General features: G+C 39.5%; 1 protein-coding gene across 1 annotated transcript in view; it reads right to left on the reverse strand.

Annotated features, from left to right (window-relative positions):
• Positions 1–12,860, reverse strand: part of srgap1b (SLIT-ROBO Rho GTPase activating protein 1b) — a 72,245-nt gene extending 59,385 nt beyond the window's left edge. The window contains exon 1 of the mRNA XM_062994996.1: positions 12,673–12,860. Within this exon, the coding sequence (XP_062851066.1) occupies positions 12,673–12,815 (143 nt within the window). The 5' untranslated portion in view covers positions 12,816–12,860. The remainder of the gene's footprint in view (positions 1–12,672) is intronic.
• Positions 12,861–15,284: the final 2,424 nt, after the last annotated feature.

Below are 15,284 nucleotides of genomic sequence, written 5' to 3' on the forward strand. Positions count from 1 at the left end.
ACTTAACCTTCACTTCTTTATTGTTTTCTTATGCTTCTTAATTAGAGGAGAGAACTTATGAGCAGTAATAATGAAGAAAGGGTTAAATGTTTCTATGTCGTTCTTTTAAAACATTAAGTTGCATTTTTTTAGACTCTCTCAGAAAAGCTGATTCTCACAATTTCTCAGAACCCCGACTGTAACACAAGTTTAAAAGTGAAACAGGAGGAAAATTCAGCTGAACACAGATACATGTGGAGCTTTCAGAGTGAATTTGGTGGTTATTCTGCACAAATGCAGATTTGTCTCATGTTGGCATGACATTTTACTGCACCACTTAAGCCAAGCGCTGAACAAAGCAGCAGTCACACACACGTTGAGTTTAAGGAAAATGTTGAGTTTAAGGGTACAAATTTCTTGACAAAGGGCGTTGAGTTTCAAAGATTTTGAGTTTAAGGGACATTGAGTTACAAAGTACCACTGTAACTGTAATGTATATTTAGCCTTTGTTCATTGTTAACCAAAATGTATCTCATTAATGAGAAGAGAATAAGTATAAATTATTCAAGCGAGAGTCATACTCCAGAGAGACTTGACCACAAAGTTGGTAACACATTTTGAGGTGGATGATTTATTGTAATTCAACATTAAAATGCTTTCTTTTGCATTTAACTGCTTCATTATTTATTTATACCTGAAATAAATTTACCACTAAAAATACTGGAAAAGAAACTAGTAAAATGCTGCTATTTAAAAAAAAAAATTTATTTATGCATTTTCTCCCTTTTTCTCCTGATTTAGCTTAGCCAATTAGTCTTCCGCTGCAGGGGATCCCGATTGGGTTCGAGGAGGGTATATTTGCTCATCCACTTCTGCACAAGCACCTCGGGTCCTTGCACAGCGTTTTGAAGACCCCACCCACTAATTTTAGCCTTTTTCCCACCCAGCAGACTCGGTGGCCAATTTTGTCTGCTGCAGGCACTGCCAATTGTGCCCACTACATGGCACCCAGCTTACCGGTAGCAGAGCTGAGATTTAAACCGGGGTGTTCAGAATCTTAGCGCTGGTGTGCTAGCGGAATATCCCCCTGTGCCACCTGGGCGCCCAAAATGCTGCTAATTTTAATTCTGTATTCTCTACATTTTAGAAAGGGGGTGTTATGGTTATAGCTTTACAGTAACATATAAAGAGGTCATTTATAAATACACAAGATACAATTTGGTTAAAATATAGGAAAAACTTATCAGATACAGAATACGAATACGAATACGAATACGAATACGAATCCTTTATTGTCATTGCACATTGTACAACGAAATTGAAATACAACCCCCCCCCCTCTCGATGCAAGGAAAAACAACCACAGCAAACAATAGTACTAGTATATACAAATATAAATATAAAAAAAGCACTTAAACAAAACCGAAGCAAAAAGAAGCTATTGCACATGTCCAATAAATGTCCAATGAAATTTTTTACATTTTTTTAATTATAAGTTGCACATGTCCCATTAAAGTGAATGAAATTGCAATTGCACAATACCCGTTGAATGACACATGATGTAGAGCTATGGCCCTGTTGTAAAAACTGTCTCTCAGTCTATTAGTCCTTGTTTTAATCACCATTCACACTTTTTATTTGTTCCTTTTATGCGGACACTTCTTAAATCTTTTAAATTAAATATTTAATTAGTTTCCATTTTTTTTATATACTGTATGTACTGTATATACTGTATATGTACTATGTACTACTGTATATGTACAGTGTATCACAAAAGTGAGTACACCCCTCACATTTCTGCAGATATTTAAGTATATCTTTTCATGGGACAACACTGACAAAATGACACTTTGACACAATGAAAAGTAGTCTGTGTGCAGCTTATATAACAGTGTAAATTTATTCTTCCCTCAAAATAACTCAATATACAGCCATTAATGTCTAAACCACCGGCAACAAAAGTGAGTACACCCCTAAGAGACTACACCCCTAAATGTCCAAATTGAGCACTGCTTGTCATTTTCCCTCCAAAATGTCATGTGATTTGTTAGTGTTACTAGGTCTCAGGTGTGCATAGGGAGCAGGTGTGTTCAATTTAGTAGTACAGCTCTCACACTCTCTCATACTGGTCACTGAAAGTTCCAACATGGCACCTCATGGCAAAGAACTCTCTGAGGATCTTAAAAGACGAATTGTTGCGCTACATGAAGGTGGCCAAGGCTACAAGAAGATTGCCAACACCCTGAAACTGAGCTGCAGCACAGTGGCCAAGATCATCCAGCGTTTTAAAAGAGCAGGGCCCACTCAGAACAGACCTCGCGTTGGTCGTCCAAAGAAGCTGAGTGCACGTGCTCAGCGTCACATCCAACTGCTGTCTTTGAAAGATAGGCGCAGGAGTGCTGTCAGCATTGCTGCAGAGATTGAAAAGGTGGGGGGTCAGCCTGTCAGTGCTCAGACCATACGCCGCACACTACATCAAATTGGTCTGCATGGCTGTCACCCCAGAAGGAAGCCTCTTCTGAAGTCTCTACACAAGAAAGCCCGCAAACAGTTTGCTGAAGACATGTCAACAAAGGACATGGATTACTGGAACCATGTCCTATGGTCTGATGAGACCAAGATTAATTTGTTTGGTTCAGATGGTCTCAAGCATGTGTGGCGGCAATCAGGTGAGGAGTACAAAGATAAGTGTGTCATGCCTACAGTCAAGCATGGTGGTGGGAATGCCATGGTCTGGGGCTGCATGAGTGCAGCAGGTGTTGGGGAGTTACATTTCATTGAGGGACACATGAACTCCAATATGTACTGTGAAATACTGAAGCAGAGCATGATCCCATCCCTCCGGAAACTGGGTCGCAGAGCAGTGTTCCAGCATGATAATGACCCCAAACACACCTCTAAGACGACCACTGCTTTATTGAAGAGGCTGGGGGTAAAGGTGATGGACTGGCCAAGCATGTCTCCAGACCTAAACCCAATAGAACATCTTTGGGGCATCCTCAAGCGGAAGGTGGAGGAGCGCAAAGTCTCGAATATCCGCCAGCTCCGTGATGTCGTCATGGAGGAGTGGAAAAGCATTCCAGTGGCAACCTGTGAAGCTCTGGTAAACTCCATGCCCAGGAGAGTTAAGGCAGTTCTGGGAAATAATGGTGGCCACACAAAATATTGACACTTCAGGAACTTTCACTAAGGGGTGTACTCACTTTTGTTGCCGGTGCTTTAGACATTAATGGCTGTATATTGAGTTATTTTGAGGGAAGAATAAATTTACACTGTTATATAAGCTGCACACAGACTACTTTTCATTGTGTCAAAGTGTCATTTTGTCAGTGTTGTCCCATGAAAAGATATACTTAAATATCTGCAGAAATGTGAGGGGTGTACTCACTTTTGTGATACACTGTATATGTACTGTATATACTGCTTAGTGCATTTCTACTTTAAACAGACAAACAGCATTTTCAAGCGACCTGCTGATTTCTAAACACATGCACACAGCAAGCTGAACAGCATCTGGCTTGATCACAGTGGGATCCAAAACACTAAAATTAAACAATAACAATCATTTGCATCTAGAAATTATAAGTATAATTTGTCATCTGTTTTTGGGAGATTGTAAAAGATTAAATGCACTCACTAAGCTCCCGGGGCAACAATTCATTACATATACACAGTCGAGTAACATTATTATGACCACCAGATAATATCCTGAGTAACTGCCGTGTGCAGCACAGACAACAGCTAGACGGGCTGGGAGTGACTCAGTAAGGTCCTGGTAGGTTGTCACAGGTATCTGGAGCCTTGCTGACTGCAGTGCATCCCACAGCTGCTGAAGGGTGTGTGGGGGAGGATCCACAGAGCAAACACGACAATCGAGGTGGTCCCCACAGATGCTCAATTAAGTTCAAGTCTGGGGAATTAGGGGGCCACTGTAGTACTTGGAAGTCTTGGTCATGCTCTTTCAACCAATGTCGGACATTAGCCGTGTGACATCCGCCCCAGAGAAGACAATTTTACCCATGTATTCAGTATTAGTTTTTATCCTAATAAATGTAGTGTTTGGCTTATTTACATGAGGCCACATAGCCAACAGGTGAATAACTTTAAAAGCTTTCTAGCTGTCATACAACCACATAATCATGTGGTTAGAACGACCTTATAAAGTATATAGCAGGTAAACAAGGCCCCCTTTTATCAACAGAGAGTAGCCTCTGCACTGAGATGCAACTGTATTAAGGAAACTACAGTGGTACCTTGTAACTCAATGCCCACTAAACTCAAAATCTTTGAAACTCAACGCCCTTCGTCAAGAAATTTGTACCCTTAAACTCAATGTTTCCCGTAAACTAAACGTCTGGTGATTGCTGCTTTGTTCAGCACTTTACATTTTCAGCATTTAGCAGACGCTTTTATCCAAAGCGACTTACACAATGAGCGATTGAGGGTTAAGGGCCTTGCTCAGGGACCCAACAGTGGCAACTTGGTGGTGGCGGGGCTTGAACCGGCAACCTTCTGTTTACTAGTCCAGTACCTTAACCACTGAGCTATCACTGGCCCTCAAGCGCTTGGCTTGAGTGGTGCAGTAAAATGTCATGCAAACATGAGACAAATCTGCATTTGTGTGGAATAAACATCAAATCCACTCTAAAAGCTCCACATGTAACTGTGTTCAGCTGGATTTTCCCACCTGTTTCACTTTTAAACTTGTGTTACAGTCGGGGTTCTGAGAAATTGTAAGAATCAGCTTTTCTGAGAGAGTCGCTTATTGTTAAAAAAAAAAAAAACTTGATGTATTACAAGAACGACATAGACACACTAAACCTCCCTTAATTATTACTGCTTATTTGTTCTCTCCACTAATTAAGAAGCATAAGAAAACAATAAAGAAGTTAAGGTAAAGTACAGGTTTTATTGTATTTTTATATACATTTTTAACTGTTTTTAATTGTATTTTAGTCTTTATTATATTACACTTGTGTTATTTTCAGTGTATAAGTGTCAAAAACAACCCCATTATTTATATTATTTACATCAGCCTAAAATATATGCAGTTCCACAGGACCATGGACTGCATTAACAGGTTTCCCCATACATCCTTTTGGGAAAAATACCTTAAAACTCAACGCCTTTTAAACTCAACGCTACTCACAGAACCAACTGACGTTGAGTTTCAAGGTACCACTGTACAAACAAATTATAATATGCTGTTACACTGAAATGTATCTTTATTAAAAAAAAGGTGGCCATCGGATTAGATGGTGTGGCTTATTAAATGACCATAACACTATGCCAGTCCCAGGTAGCCTGAAACAAGTGAAGCTTGATGTCCAGCTTTGTCCTGTTGGGTAAAGCTGGCAAGCCCTACTCGCCAAGTAGTGTAAAATCCAGTGTGGTGCCAAAATATCGTTTCTTAAGAGGCTTTAATATAAAATTTGCAAAATAGCTGTAATCAAGCCAGACACTGTTTAGCTTTGTGTGCGCAGGTTTTCACTCTAATCACTATAATTAGTAGAAATACAATGAGCACTATGAAACTAAACCCATTATTTTGTCATCTGTCAAAATATTATCTGTACAGTCTTAGTCTAGTAGTGCCTTTAGCCAATTAGCATTTTCCGCTTAAATAGTCACATGGCATCTGCGACATAAATTTATTCGAGAGGAAACGCATGGCAGCATGGAAGCGCAGCTGACAGAACAACGTGTCCTGATTCAATCCTTCCTGTTACCATCTATAAGGAGTTTTGCATGTTCTACTGATGTCTGTGTTTGTTTCCAGTGCTACTCCAGTATCCTTCACCTCTTCAAAACATTCAGACGAGAACTCAGCTGCTTTACATTGCCAACCAATTAAGAGTGAATGAATGAGTGTACAGTAGAAAGGCTTTACTGTAGCTAGGCTTTCCAATAAGGTAAGTAAATGATTGTGTGTAGCTATGAAATGTATTGGCACCCTGTCCAGGGTGTATTTCTAAATAAAATGGTTTGTGAAAGTTAATAAAAAACCAAAGTGATCATTTGTAAGATCAGTAATAATAAATATCCAATTATAGCAGTTTATTTTATTTATAATCCGATTAAAAAATCATTACATCAGAAATTTAAACATCAGAATCGATCTCCTAAGCTCACATGGGTTTTCTTTCTCCTTATTGATCATACAGAACTCCCTGCAACACCACAGAACCATTTTGATATGCCTCGTACATTCAGTGAGGCTAGAAAAAAAAAACAATTGGAAGCCATTTTGGAACAGAGGAGTGATATTAACTACTGATATTAACACAGGGATCCCTTGGCAGGCATTCAGTAGAACTACTCAGCAAGGACGCCGGTGAACTACCAACGAGTGCCAGCTGTGCAATATGGAGAGAAATGTAACCAAGTGGGGAAATATTAAGGGAAGAAACTGTCCATTGTTCTCCAAGACTGTTGCTTCTATTTTTTTTCTATTTTTTTTGCTGCAGAATGCTATCTGCATTAATAAGAGTACAGAATAAATGCACAGAATAAATTACATACATCCAAAATAAGCCGTTATTAATAAAGGTTTCTCTGATAAAAAAGTAATATTAAGGAGGGGCAGTCTGATAAAATATTACCAATAAATAATTTACACATTTGTAATTCATGCAGAAAGAGTATTATTTCCTTGCTATCTATTTCCTATGACAATCAAAGGGAAGCAATAAAAGTTAACCAGATAGATTTATTTATTTGGGATTTTTATGCCATGTTAAACACGTGTGTCATTTAATGGCAGGAACTGGGTATTATATATCTATATATGTCTTTTTTTTTTTTTTTATCTTGTCTTTATCATTTGGTCCATTTTATATTTTTATGGTTGTGAGGTAGGTTAATACTGTTCTTGTGTTGTCTTGTGTAAGGATTTCTTTTATGGTTTCAGGCATGCACACTTGTTGTCTTTCCTTTGTATATTTAGGGCATTTTATCAAAATAAATGTGTTTTATAGTTGTAACTGTTTGGCAGGCTTCACATGTTGGTAGGTTTTCTCCTTTTACCAGGTATTGGTGGGTTACCTTTTAACCAGGTAGATAGATGAAATAAAACAATTACATTTGTGGCAAAGTCATGTCCATACTTTATTATCAGCCTAACCTAATACATAGCAAACACTGAAAAAGTATCCTTAATATCACCACTACTTCTTTTTTAGGGGTTTGAACAACCGTTCGTCTTAATAATTGATTTCACACAATTTTATGTCTAAAGGCCTTCCTGATGCAACCCTCCTATTTATTTGGGTGAGTCAATGACAAGTATATCCTCCAAAGAATTGAATGTCAGTGAGTAGAAGTAGGTGAGTGTATAAGCTTAATCTCTGTTTACATTAGTTCTATTTTTGAGACCTACAGCAGCGCTGCTGGAGTTTTTAAATATCATGTCCACTCACTGTCCACTCTATTAGACACTACTACCTATATAGTTGGTCCACCTTGTAGATGTAGAGTCAGGGACGATCGCTCATCTATTGCTGCTGTTTGAGTTGGTCATCTTCTAGACCTTCGTCAGTGGTTACAGGACGCTGCCCACGGGGTGCTGTTGACTGGATATTTTTAGTTGGTGAACTATTCTCAGTCCAGCAGTGACAGTGAGGTGTTTAAAAACTCCATCCACTCATACCAGCACACACTAACACACCACCACGTCAGTGTCACTGCAGTGCTGATAATGACCCACCACCCAAATAATACCTACTCTGTAGTGGTTTTGGGACAGTCCTGACCATTCAAGAACAGCATGAAAGGGGGCTAACAAAGCATGCAGAGAAACAGATGGACTACAGTCAGTAATTGTAGAACTACAAAGTGCTTCTATATACAGGGTGGGCCATTTATATGGATACACCTAAATAAAATGGGAATGGTTGGTGATATTAACTTCCTGTTTGTGGCACATTAGTATATGGGAGGGGGGAAACTTTTCAAGATGGGTGGTGACCATGGTGGCCATTTTGAAGTCGGCCATTTTGGATCCAACTTCAGTTTTTTTCAATGGGAAGAGGGTCATGTGACGTCAAACTTATTGAGAATTTCACAAGAAAAACAATGGTGTGCTTGGTTTTAATGTAACTTTATTCTTTCATGAGTTATTTACAAGCTTCTCTTTGTTTACAGCCATTGACATGTCGCAGAGATTAACACGTGAGGAGCGGATAGAAATTGTGTTGATGTCTGGTGAACGCAGTACCCGGGTCATTGCAGCAGATTTCAATGCAAGACACCCTACGAGACCACCCATCTCCCATGCTACAGTTAGCAAACTGCTTGCCAAGTTTCGTGAAACTGGTTCAGTGTTGGATTTGCCAAAATGTGGACGCATGAAAACTGTCACTAATGAAGAAACATCAGTGGCTGTCCTAGCTTCATTCAGCAAGAGCCCACAGCGTAGCACTCGCCGCATTTCACTGGAGAGTGGCATCAGTCGAACATCCCTTCGGCGGATATTAGCTACTCACAAATGGCACCCTTACAAACTCCAGCTGCTGCAGCATCTCAACGAGGATGACCCAGATCGGCGCACTATGGAAAGTGGATTGGTCGTCGTGGGCCAGTTGAATGGCCCCCAAGGTCTCCCGATCTGACCCCCTTAGACTTTTATCTTTGGGGTCATCTGAAGGCAATTGTCTATGCTGTGAAGATACGAGATGTGCAGCACCTGAAACTACGGATACTGGAAGCCTGTGCTAGCATTTCTTCTGTGGTGTTGCTATCAGTGTGTGAAGAGTGGGAGAAGAGGGTTGCATTGACAATCCAACACAATGGGCAGCACTTTGAACACATTTTATAAGTGGTCAGAAACTTGTAAATAACTCATGAAAGAATAAAGTTACATTAAAACCAAGCACACCATTGTTTTTCTTGTGAAATTCTCAATAAGTTTGATGTGTCACATGACCCTCTTCCCATTGAAAAAACTAAAGTTGGATCCAAAATGGCCGACTTCAAAATGGCCACCATGGTCACCACCCATCTTGAAAAGTTTTCCGCCTCCCATATACTAATGTGCCACAAACAGGAAGTTAATATCACCAACCATTCCCATTTTATTTAGGTGTATCCATATAAATGGCCCACCCTGTAGTAAGTGAAGCTGATAAAATGGACAGTGAGTGTAGAAACAAGTAGGTGGTTTTATTGTTATGGCTGATCAGTGTATATCATCTTGGCTGGATTAGTGTGATGCTTCAGTGTTTATAGCTAGTACAAAATACAGCTGCACGTCTTCTGACTGGTACCAAGAAAAAGGACCATATAACCCCAGTTCTAGCCTCTCTACACTGGCTTCCAGTTCAGTTCAGCATTCAGTTTAAACTTCATTCATTTTTAAGGTGTTAAATAGAATGGCACCCTCTTATATTACAGATTTGCTTCACCTTCACCTTGGTTCTAGGTCTTTAAGGTCTTCAGACAAATTACTTTTGGCTGTTCCACAGACTCGCCAGAGACCCAAGGGTGTTTGTGCCTTTGCAGTTGCAGCATTGGGACTGTAGAACAATACGCCTTTTGATATGAAGTCTGCTCCCATGATTTCAGTCTTTAAAACAAGGCTAACAACATACTTTTATCTGCCAGCTTTGATGTTTTATTTCGTAATGTGAGTGTGTGGTTTGTTTTCATGATTTATGTACAGCGCTTTGGTAGTAATAGTGCTTTACAAATACAACTGACTTCTATCAGGAGTCTATTTTCACTTAGCTGAGTTTGGGGATCCTCAATCTAATGTAAAGTTTTTCAACAAGTGAGAACATATAGATGTATTGGTCAAGTGTACAGTATATTAAGCATGTGGTATGATTTGTTTTCACCAAGAAATGCTATTTGTACACTTTTGCTTAAAACAAAATAAATACATATTTTTTTATTTTCTGTCCATCATCCCAAAAAGTTTGGCATTATTCTTTTTTTTTTTATTTTACTATTATTTTTTAATTGCAAATACTAGATTAACACTAGTGCAATGTTGGTTAGCAGTGGTTTCCACTATGCTATTCTTTCTTAGGTTATTTTTACCTAGTGTTTTTCATACTGGACAATGTAACAAACTTCATAATTCAAGAACAGACATCATAATTATTAGACATTTTTCATGGGTGATTTCTGATATACGATGCCAGTTGGGCTGACCACTCTTGTGGAATGACCATTCCATTCTTGTGATTCAGTGGAGTCCCCAAATATTACACGTTTTTTTTTTTTTAAGTATTTCTTTCAAAAATCTTTCCTTCAAAAATGGTGACTGCCTGACTGCCAATAAGAGTCCGAATGAATAAGACTGATTGATCTGTTTCAATGAGTAACCAAGTGGGTAATGACTTTTTTCAATTCTTTATTGAGCGTTTTCCCCCCTCTTTTCACGTAATCCAGTCGCTGCCAACTGGAACATATCTCTCTCTTATTGCTGCCGCAACCCCATCCCTGACCAAGGAGAGCTGTATTTAACACACCATCCCTCTAACTCATGCAGTTGCCAACCGCATTTTTTTACCTGCATGAGGCGGGTTCACACAGGGATCAGTATCGTGTAAGGCAGGGATGTCAAACTCATTTTCACCGAGGGCCACATCTGCATTATGGTGGCCCTCAAAGGGCCGATTGTAACATATCCTGCTGTGATTGCAGTTTGTCTTTTAAGTCAATTTGTTGTTTTTCCTGGAGGCTAAATTCTGTGTTTGGTGTCAAAATGCCAAATTTAAACTTCTTGAAGCACAAACTTGTACATTTTGGGATTATTTGTAAATATTTCTCAACATCATTTAGTGGCGGGATGTGTCACTTTGCAGGTCACAAAATCGACATGCATTGTGAGAGATGCAGTTAATGTAGGATTTTACAGTGTATTTTAAGACAATTGTTCTGCCCTCGCCAGGTTTTCCCCCTTCCTCAGCTAGACAGACATACAACTCCCTCCAAAATACAGTTATGTTGGTTTTATTTGCTTCCAAACTGTACACTGTGTGCACCAGAATGGAGTAAAACTACAAAATACAAACAATAAAAACAATAAAAAACTTAATACAGGACATGCACATAGCTGTAATTAAGTGTTACATCTAGTACCACATGAAATTTAACCAAATGTAAAATTGCGCTAATGAGTTAGCATTTTGTGTAAAAATACTAATTGCTGTAGTAACGATAATAACCAAATTTAATTACGGAATTACGGTAAATTCGTAACTGAAACGCTGTAATATACTCGCTAAACATTTACACTGAGAATATACTGTAAATGTCTACTACTTTCAGACGATGCTTCTGTATTGTATTGCAAGAGAATTAACTTCTATTTCTTATTTTTTACGCTACAGACTTTACCCCGCGTTCTTTTGCCGCTAAAACGTAAAAGTGACAATGCTTCTTAGCAAAGTCAAAGTTAGTTGCCATGACTACGATGTCAACGGTTGCCGCTTAAAGGCACAGGGGTCCCATTAAATTATAAGTACGTCTCTGTAACTACTCAAAGCATCACAACCATCATATGTCTTTTAAGCTCTTGCAAGCAACATAAAATGACGTGGTGGGCCGGATTTGGCCCGCGGGTCTTGAGTTAGACACCCCTGGTGTAAGGGGTCATTTCCCGTCTCTGTGCAGACACCATCAACCAGCCAGCAGAGGCTGTAATTGCAGCAGCAATAAGGAATCCCTACGGCCAACCCCGGACATAACCAAACATGTCTGTGTAGCTGACTGTCCAGCCAATAGCAGAGCTTAGAAATCTTACCATTGGTGGGGTAGAAGTTTTACACTGTGCCACCAATACTTGGTTTTGCTTTAATGGAGGTGGGAATGATGCAAAAAATGTAATGCAAGTAAATAAGCATAGAGACTGTTCCCATAGTCCATCAGACTCTACAATCAGTTAATCTCCCATAAGCTATATGTCTATATCTGCTTTTTTCAGTAATTTTTTACATTTTAAAGAAGATTTAAAATGGCGAAATCTTTTTAGATGACAAAATGCCTCTAAAAACTCACTACACAAGGAAACAACAAAATTATTACTACATAAAAAGATGTGAAGAATTCACTTTCTATGGTAACTGCACAAACAATACAGATGTGCAGCACATAAAGGGCTGATAAAGGGTGATTGCTAAAAAGATAATGTCTTAGGACAGCTGGCAACAAACTGTGTTTAAATGAGTGCAGTCTCCACCCACAGACTTTCTAAAACTACCTATAGGCTACCAGGACAGTGGTAGCCTAGTGGCTGGAGCTTTGGGCTATCAACTGAAAGGTTGAGAGTTAGAATCCCAGCTCTGCCACACAGCCACTGTTGGGTCCTTGAACAAGGCCCTTAACCCTCTCTGCTCCAGGGGCGCTGTACAATGGCTGACCCTGTGCTCTGACCCCAGCTTCCAAAACAAGCTGGGATATGTAAAAAAGAATTTGCTGTACTGTACACCTGTATATGGATATATGCTAAATAAATGCATTATATTCTATTCTATATCTTTAAAATAAATATTACAGAAATTGCCTTACCATTTGATTTGCTGGCAATTTCTTTAGGATGTATTTACTCTGACAGAAAGTTTGGTCCTTCTTTAATAAGAACCAAAATGCCTTCTAAACTAAAATCCTCTAATCCTTTATTCTTGTTAAACAGTCTGGCTCAATGAGACTAACAAAGATCTAATAATGCTTTTGTCCAGCTCTACTTACTTGTACTGCTGGTGGTCCTTAGTGCTGCGTGTCTTGGCCATAAAGCGTTCGGCAAGCTTTTCTAGGTTGCGCGAGTATTCGCTTTCGATCTCGGCTTTCTTGCGGAAGAAATCCTGCAGATCCTGAAGAAGCTGCACCCGCATCTCTGTCTGCTGCTCCAGACATTTCTGTTGCTCCAGCAGCTGAGAGCGGATCTCTGTCCAGACACACAAACAAAAAGAAATGAATGACCATTTTACCATTCCATTCACCTTGTATCTGAATTACATTTCAATCATGTGTATTTTCACTTGTTAAATGAACCTGCTGTTGGCTAGATTCAAATGTACTTTCAGTAATATAAAAACAAGCTCACACCTCAAAATGAAAAATCATAATTTCCTGATTCCAATGGCTATAAGCAATATATATTATATTATATATATATACTGATCAGCCATAATATTACAGCCACCTCCTTGTATCTACACTCAGTGTCCATTTTATCAGCTCCACTTACCATATAGGAGCACTTTGTAATTTTACAATTACTGACTGTAGTCCATCTGGTTCTCTGCATGTTTTTTAGCCTGCTTTCACCCTGTTCTTGAATGGTCAGGACCCCACAGGACCAGAGCAGGTATTATTTAGTTGGTGGATCATTCTCAGCACTGCAGTGACACTGACATGGTGGTGGCGCGTTAGTGTGTGTTGTGCTGGTATGAGTGGATCAGACTCAGCAGCGCTGCTGGAGTTTTTAAATACTGTGTCCACTCACTGTCCACTCTGTTAGACACTCCTACCTAGTTGGTTCACCTTGCAGATGTAAACTCAGAGATGATCGCTCATCTATTGCTGCTGTTTGAGTTGGTCATCTTCTAGACCTGCATCAGTGGTCACAGGACGCTGCTTACAGGGCGCTGTTGGCTGGATATATTTTTGGTTGGTGGACTATTCTTAATCCAGCAGTGACAGTGAGGTGTTTAAAAACTCCATCAGCGCTGCTGTGTCTGACCCACATATTATATTATACACAACACACACTAACACACCACCACTATGTCAGTGTCACTGCAGTGCTGAGAATCATCCACCACCCAAATAATACCTACTTTGTAGTGGTCCTGTATGGGTCCTGACCATTGAAGAACAGCATGAAAGGGGGCTAACAAAGCATGCAGAGAAACAGATGGACTACAGTCAGTAATTGTAAAACTACAAAGTGCTTCTATATGGTAGGTCAAGCTGATGAAATGGACAGTGTGTGCAGAAACAAGGAGGTGGTTTTAATGTTTTGGCTGATCGGTGTATATTTTAATAGCATTTATGATAAAATTAGCACCTGTCTATAAAGTAGTGGTGATGTGTGTAATCCATATGGATATGATCTACATAAATAAAACGAGAATGAGTAAGCAGGGTCAGAGATTTCATGAGATGCATATTTTGACACATTTAATGACAAATTATGACAGCACAGAGCACTGCTACAGTACCTGTCTGCACTGATTCTCAGATAATTGAATCAACTAAAAACACAGACCAGAGAGGAGTAAAATGACTAGTTTGTGGGCGGTTGTTTTGTAACTGCATGCTAGTTTATGCTTTCTGAAGCAGAGGAAAATTTCTGCGTCTCCCCACACACGCCCTCTACGATTCAGCACCATCACAAAGCATGGCTGTTACCAAGACAACAGGTAGTGAAGTATCCTGTGGGATTAGAGTGTGTGGGTATAAAAGTGTGTATAGACAGAGAAGGCATGATCCTTTCTTTCTTCACCCCCCCCCCCCCCCCCCCATCCTTCCCCAACAGACCAAATGCCCAATGTCACACTCCCTCACTATTTCCACAAGAACAGAATCTCAGATAAGATGGTTGGCAGTCAGTGTGCTAAGTGTGGGTGTGTGTGGCTGGCAGGTGGGAGTGCCAGTATTGGAAAGCATTCATGTTAATATAAGTGTGAACTTCTCTTGCTCTGTGTGTGTGTGTGTGTGTGTGTGTGTGTGTGTGTGTGTTTGTGTGTGTGTGTGTGTGTGTGTGTGTCACATAACCAAGGTTACTGTTGCTAATGTACATAAATGTATTTAAAAAAGAGTGAATACATAGTTAAGGAATCATCCAAATAATCGTTCAATAAACGTAAAACCATCCTTGACGCGAGGAACTTATTACACAGGATTACATTTAAAAACAGAATAAGCAAAAGTAGCAGTGATTAAATGAAACATATTAACACAAATAACTGGATAACAAACTTATGAATGTACATTGTATTTGTTTTATTAATCCACATTGAATCTACACACAGAAATGTAGTTTTAATGTCATGCCAAATCACAAGTATCTTTCTATTCGCTAGCAGGTCACTCTGCAGAGGCTACAGTGTAGGTTTTATAGCCTATACAGCACATAATACACACAAAGTTGCCAACTGGGACTCATGGAAATGAACTGGTGCATGGACAAACATGGCAACATATACCAAGCAAAAAATGCTGTCTTTACAAACTTAAATTAGAGTAAAATTGCAATTAAAACTACAAATCAAGCCCTTACTTATTGTCAATACAGGTTTTATAACAGTGGTCCCCAACTACCAGTCCGTGGGTCATTTATTACCGGGCCGCACAAA

The sequence above is a fragment of the Trichomycterus rosablanca genome, chromosome 1 (assembly GCF_030014385.1).
Source record: "Trichomycterus rosablanca isolate fTriRos1 chromosome 1, fTriRos1.hap1, whole genome shotgun sequence".
Classification (NCBI taxonomy): Eukaryota; Metazoa; Chordata; class Actinopteri; order Siluriformes; family Trichomycteridae; genus Trichomycterus; species Trichomycterus rosablanca.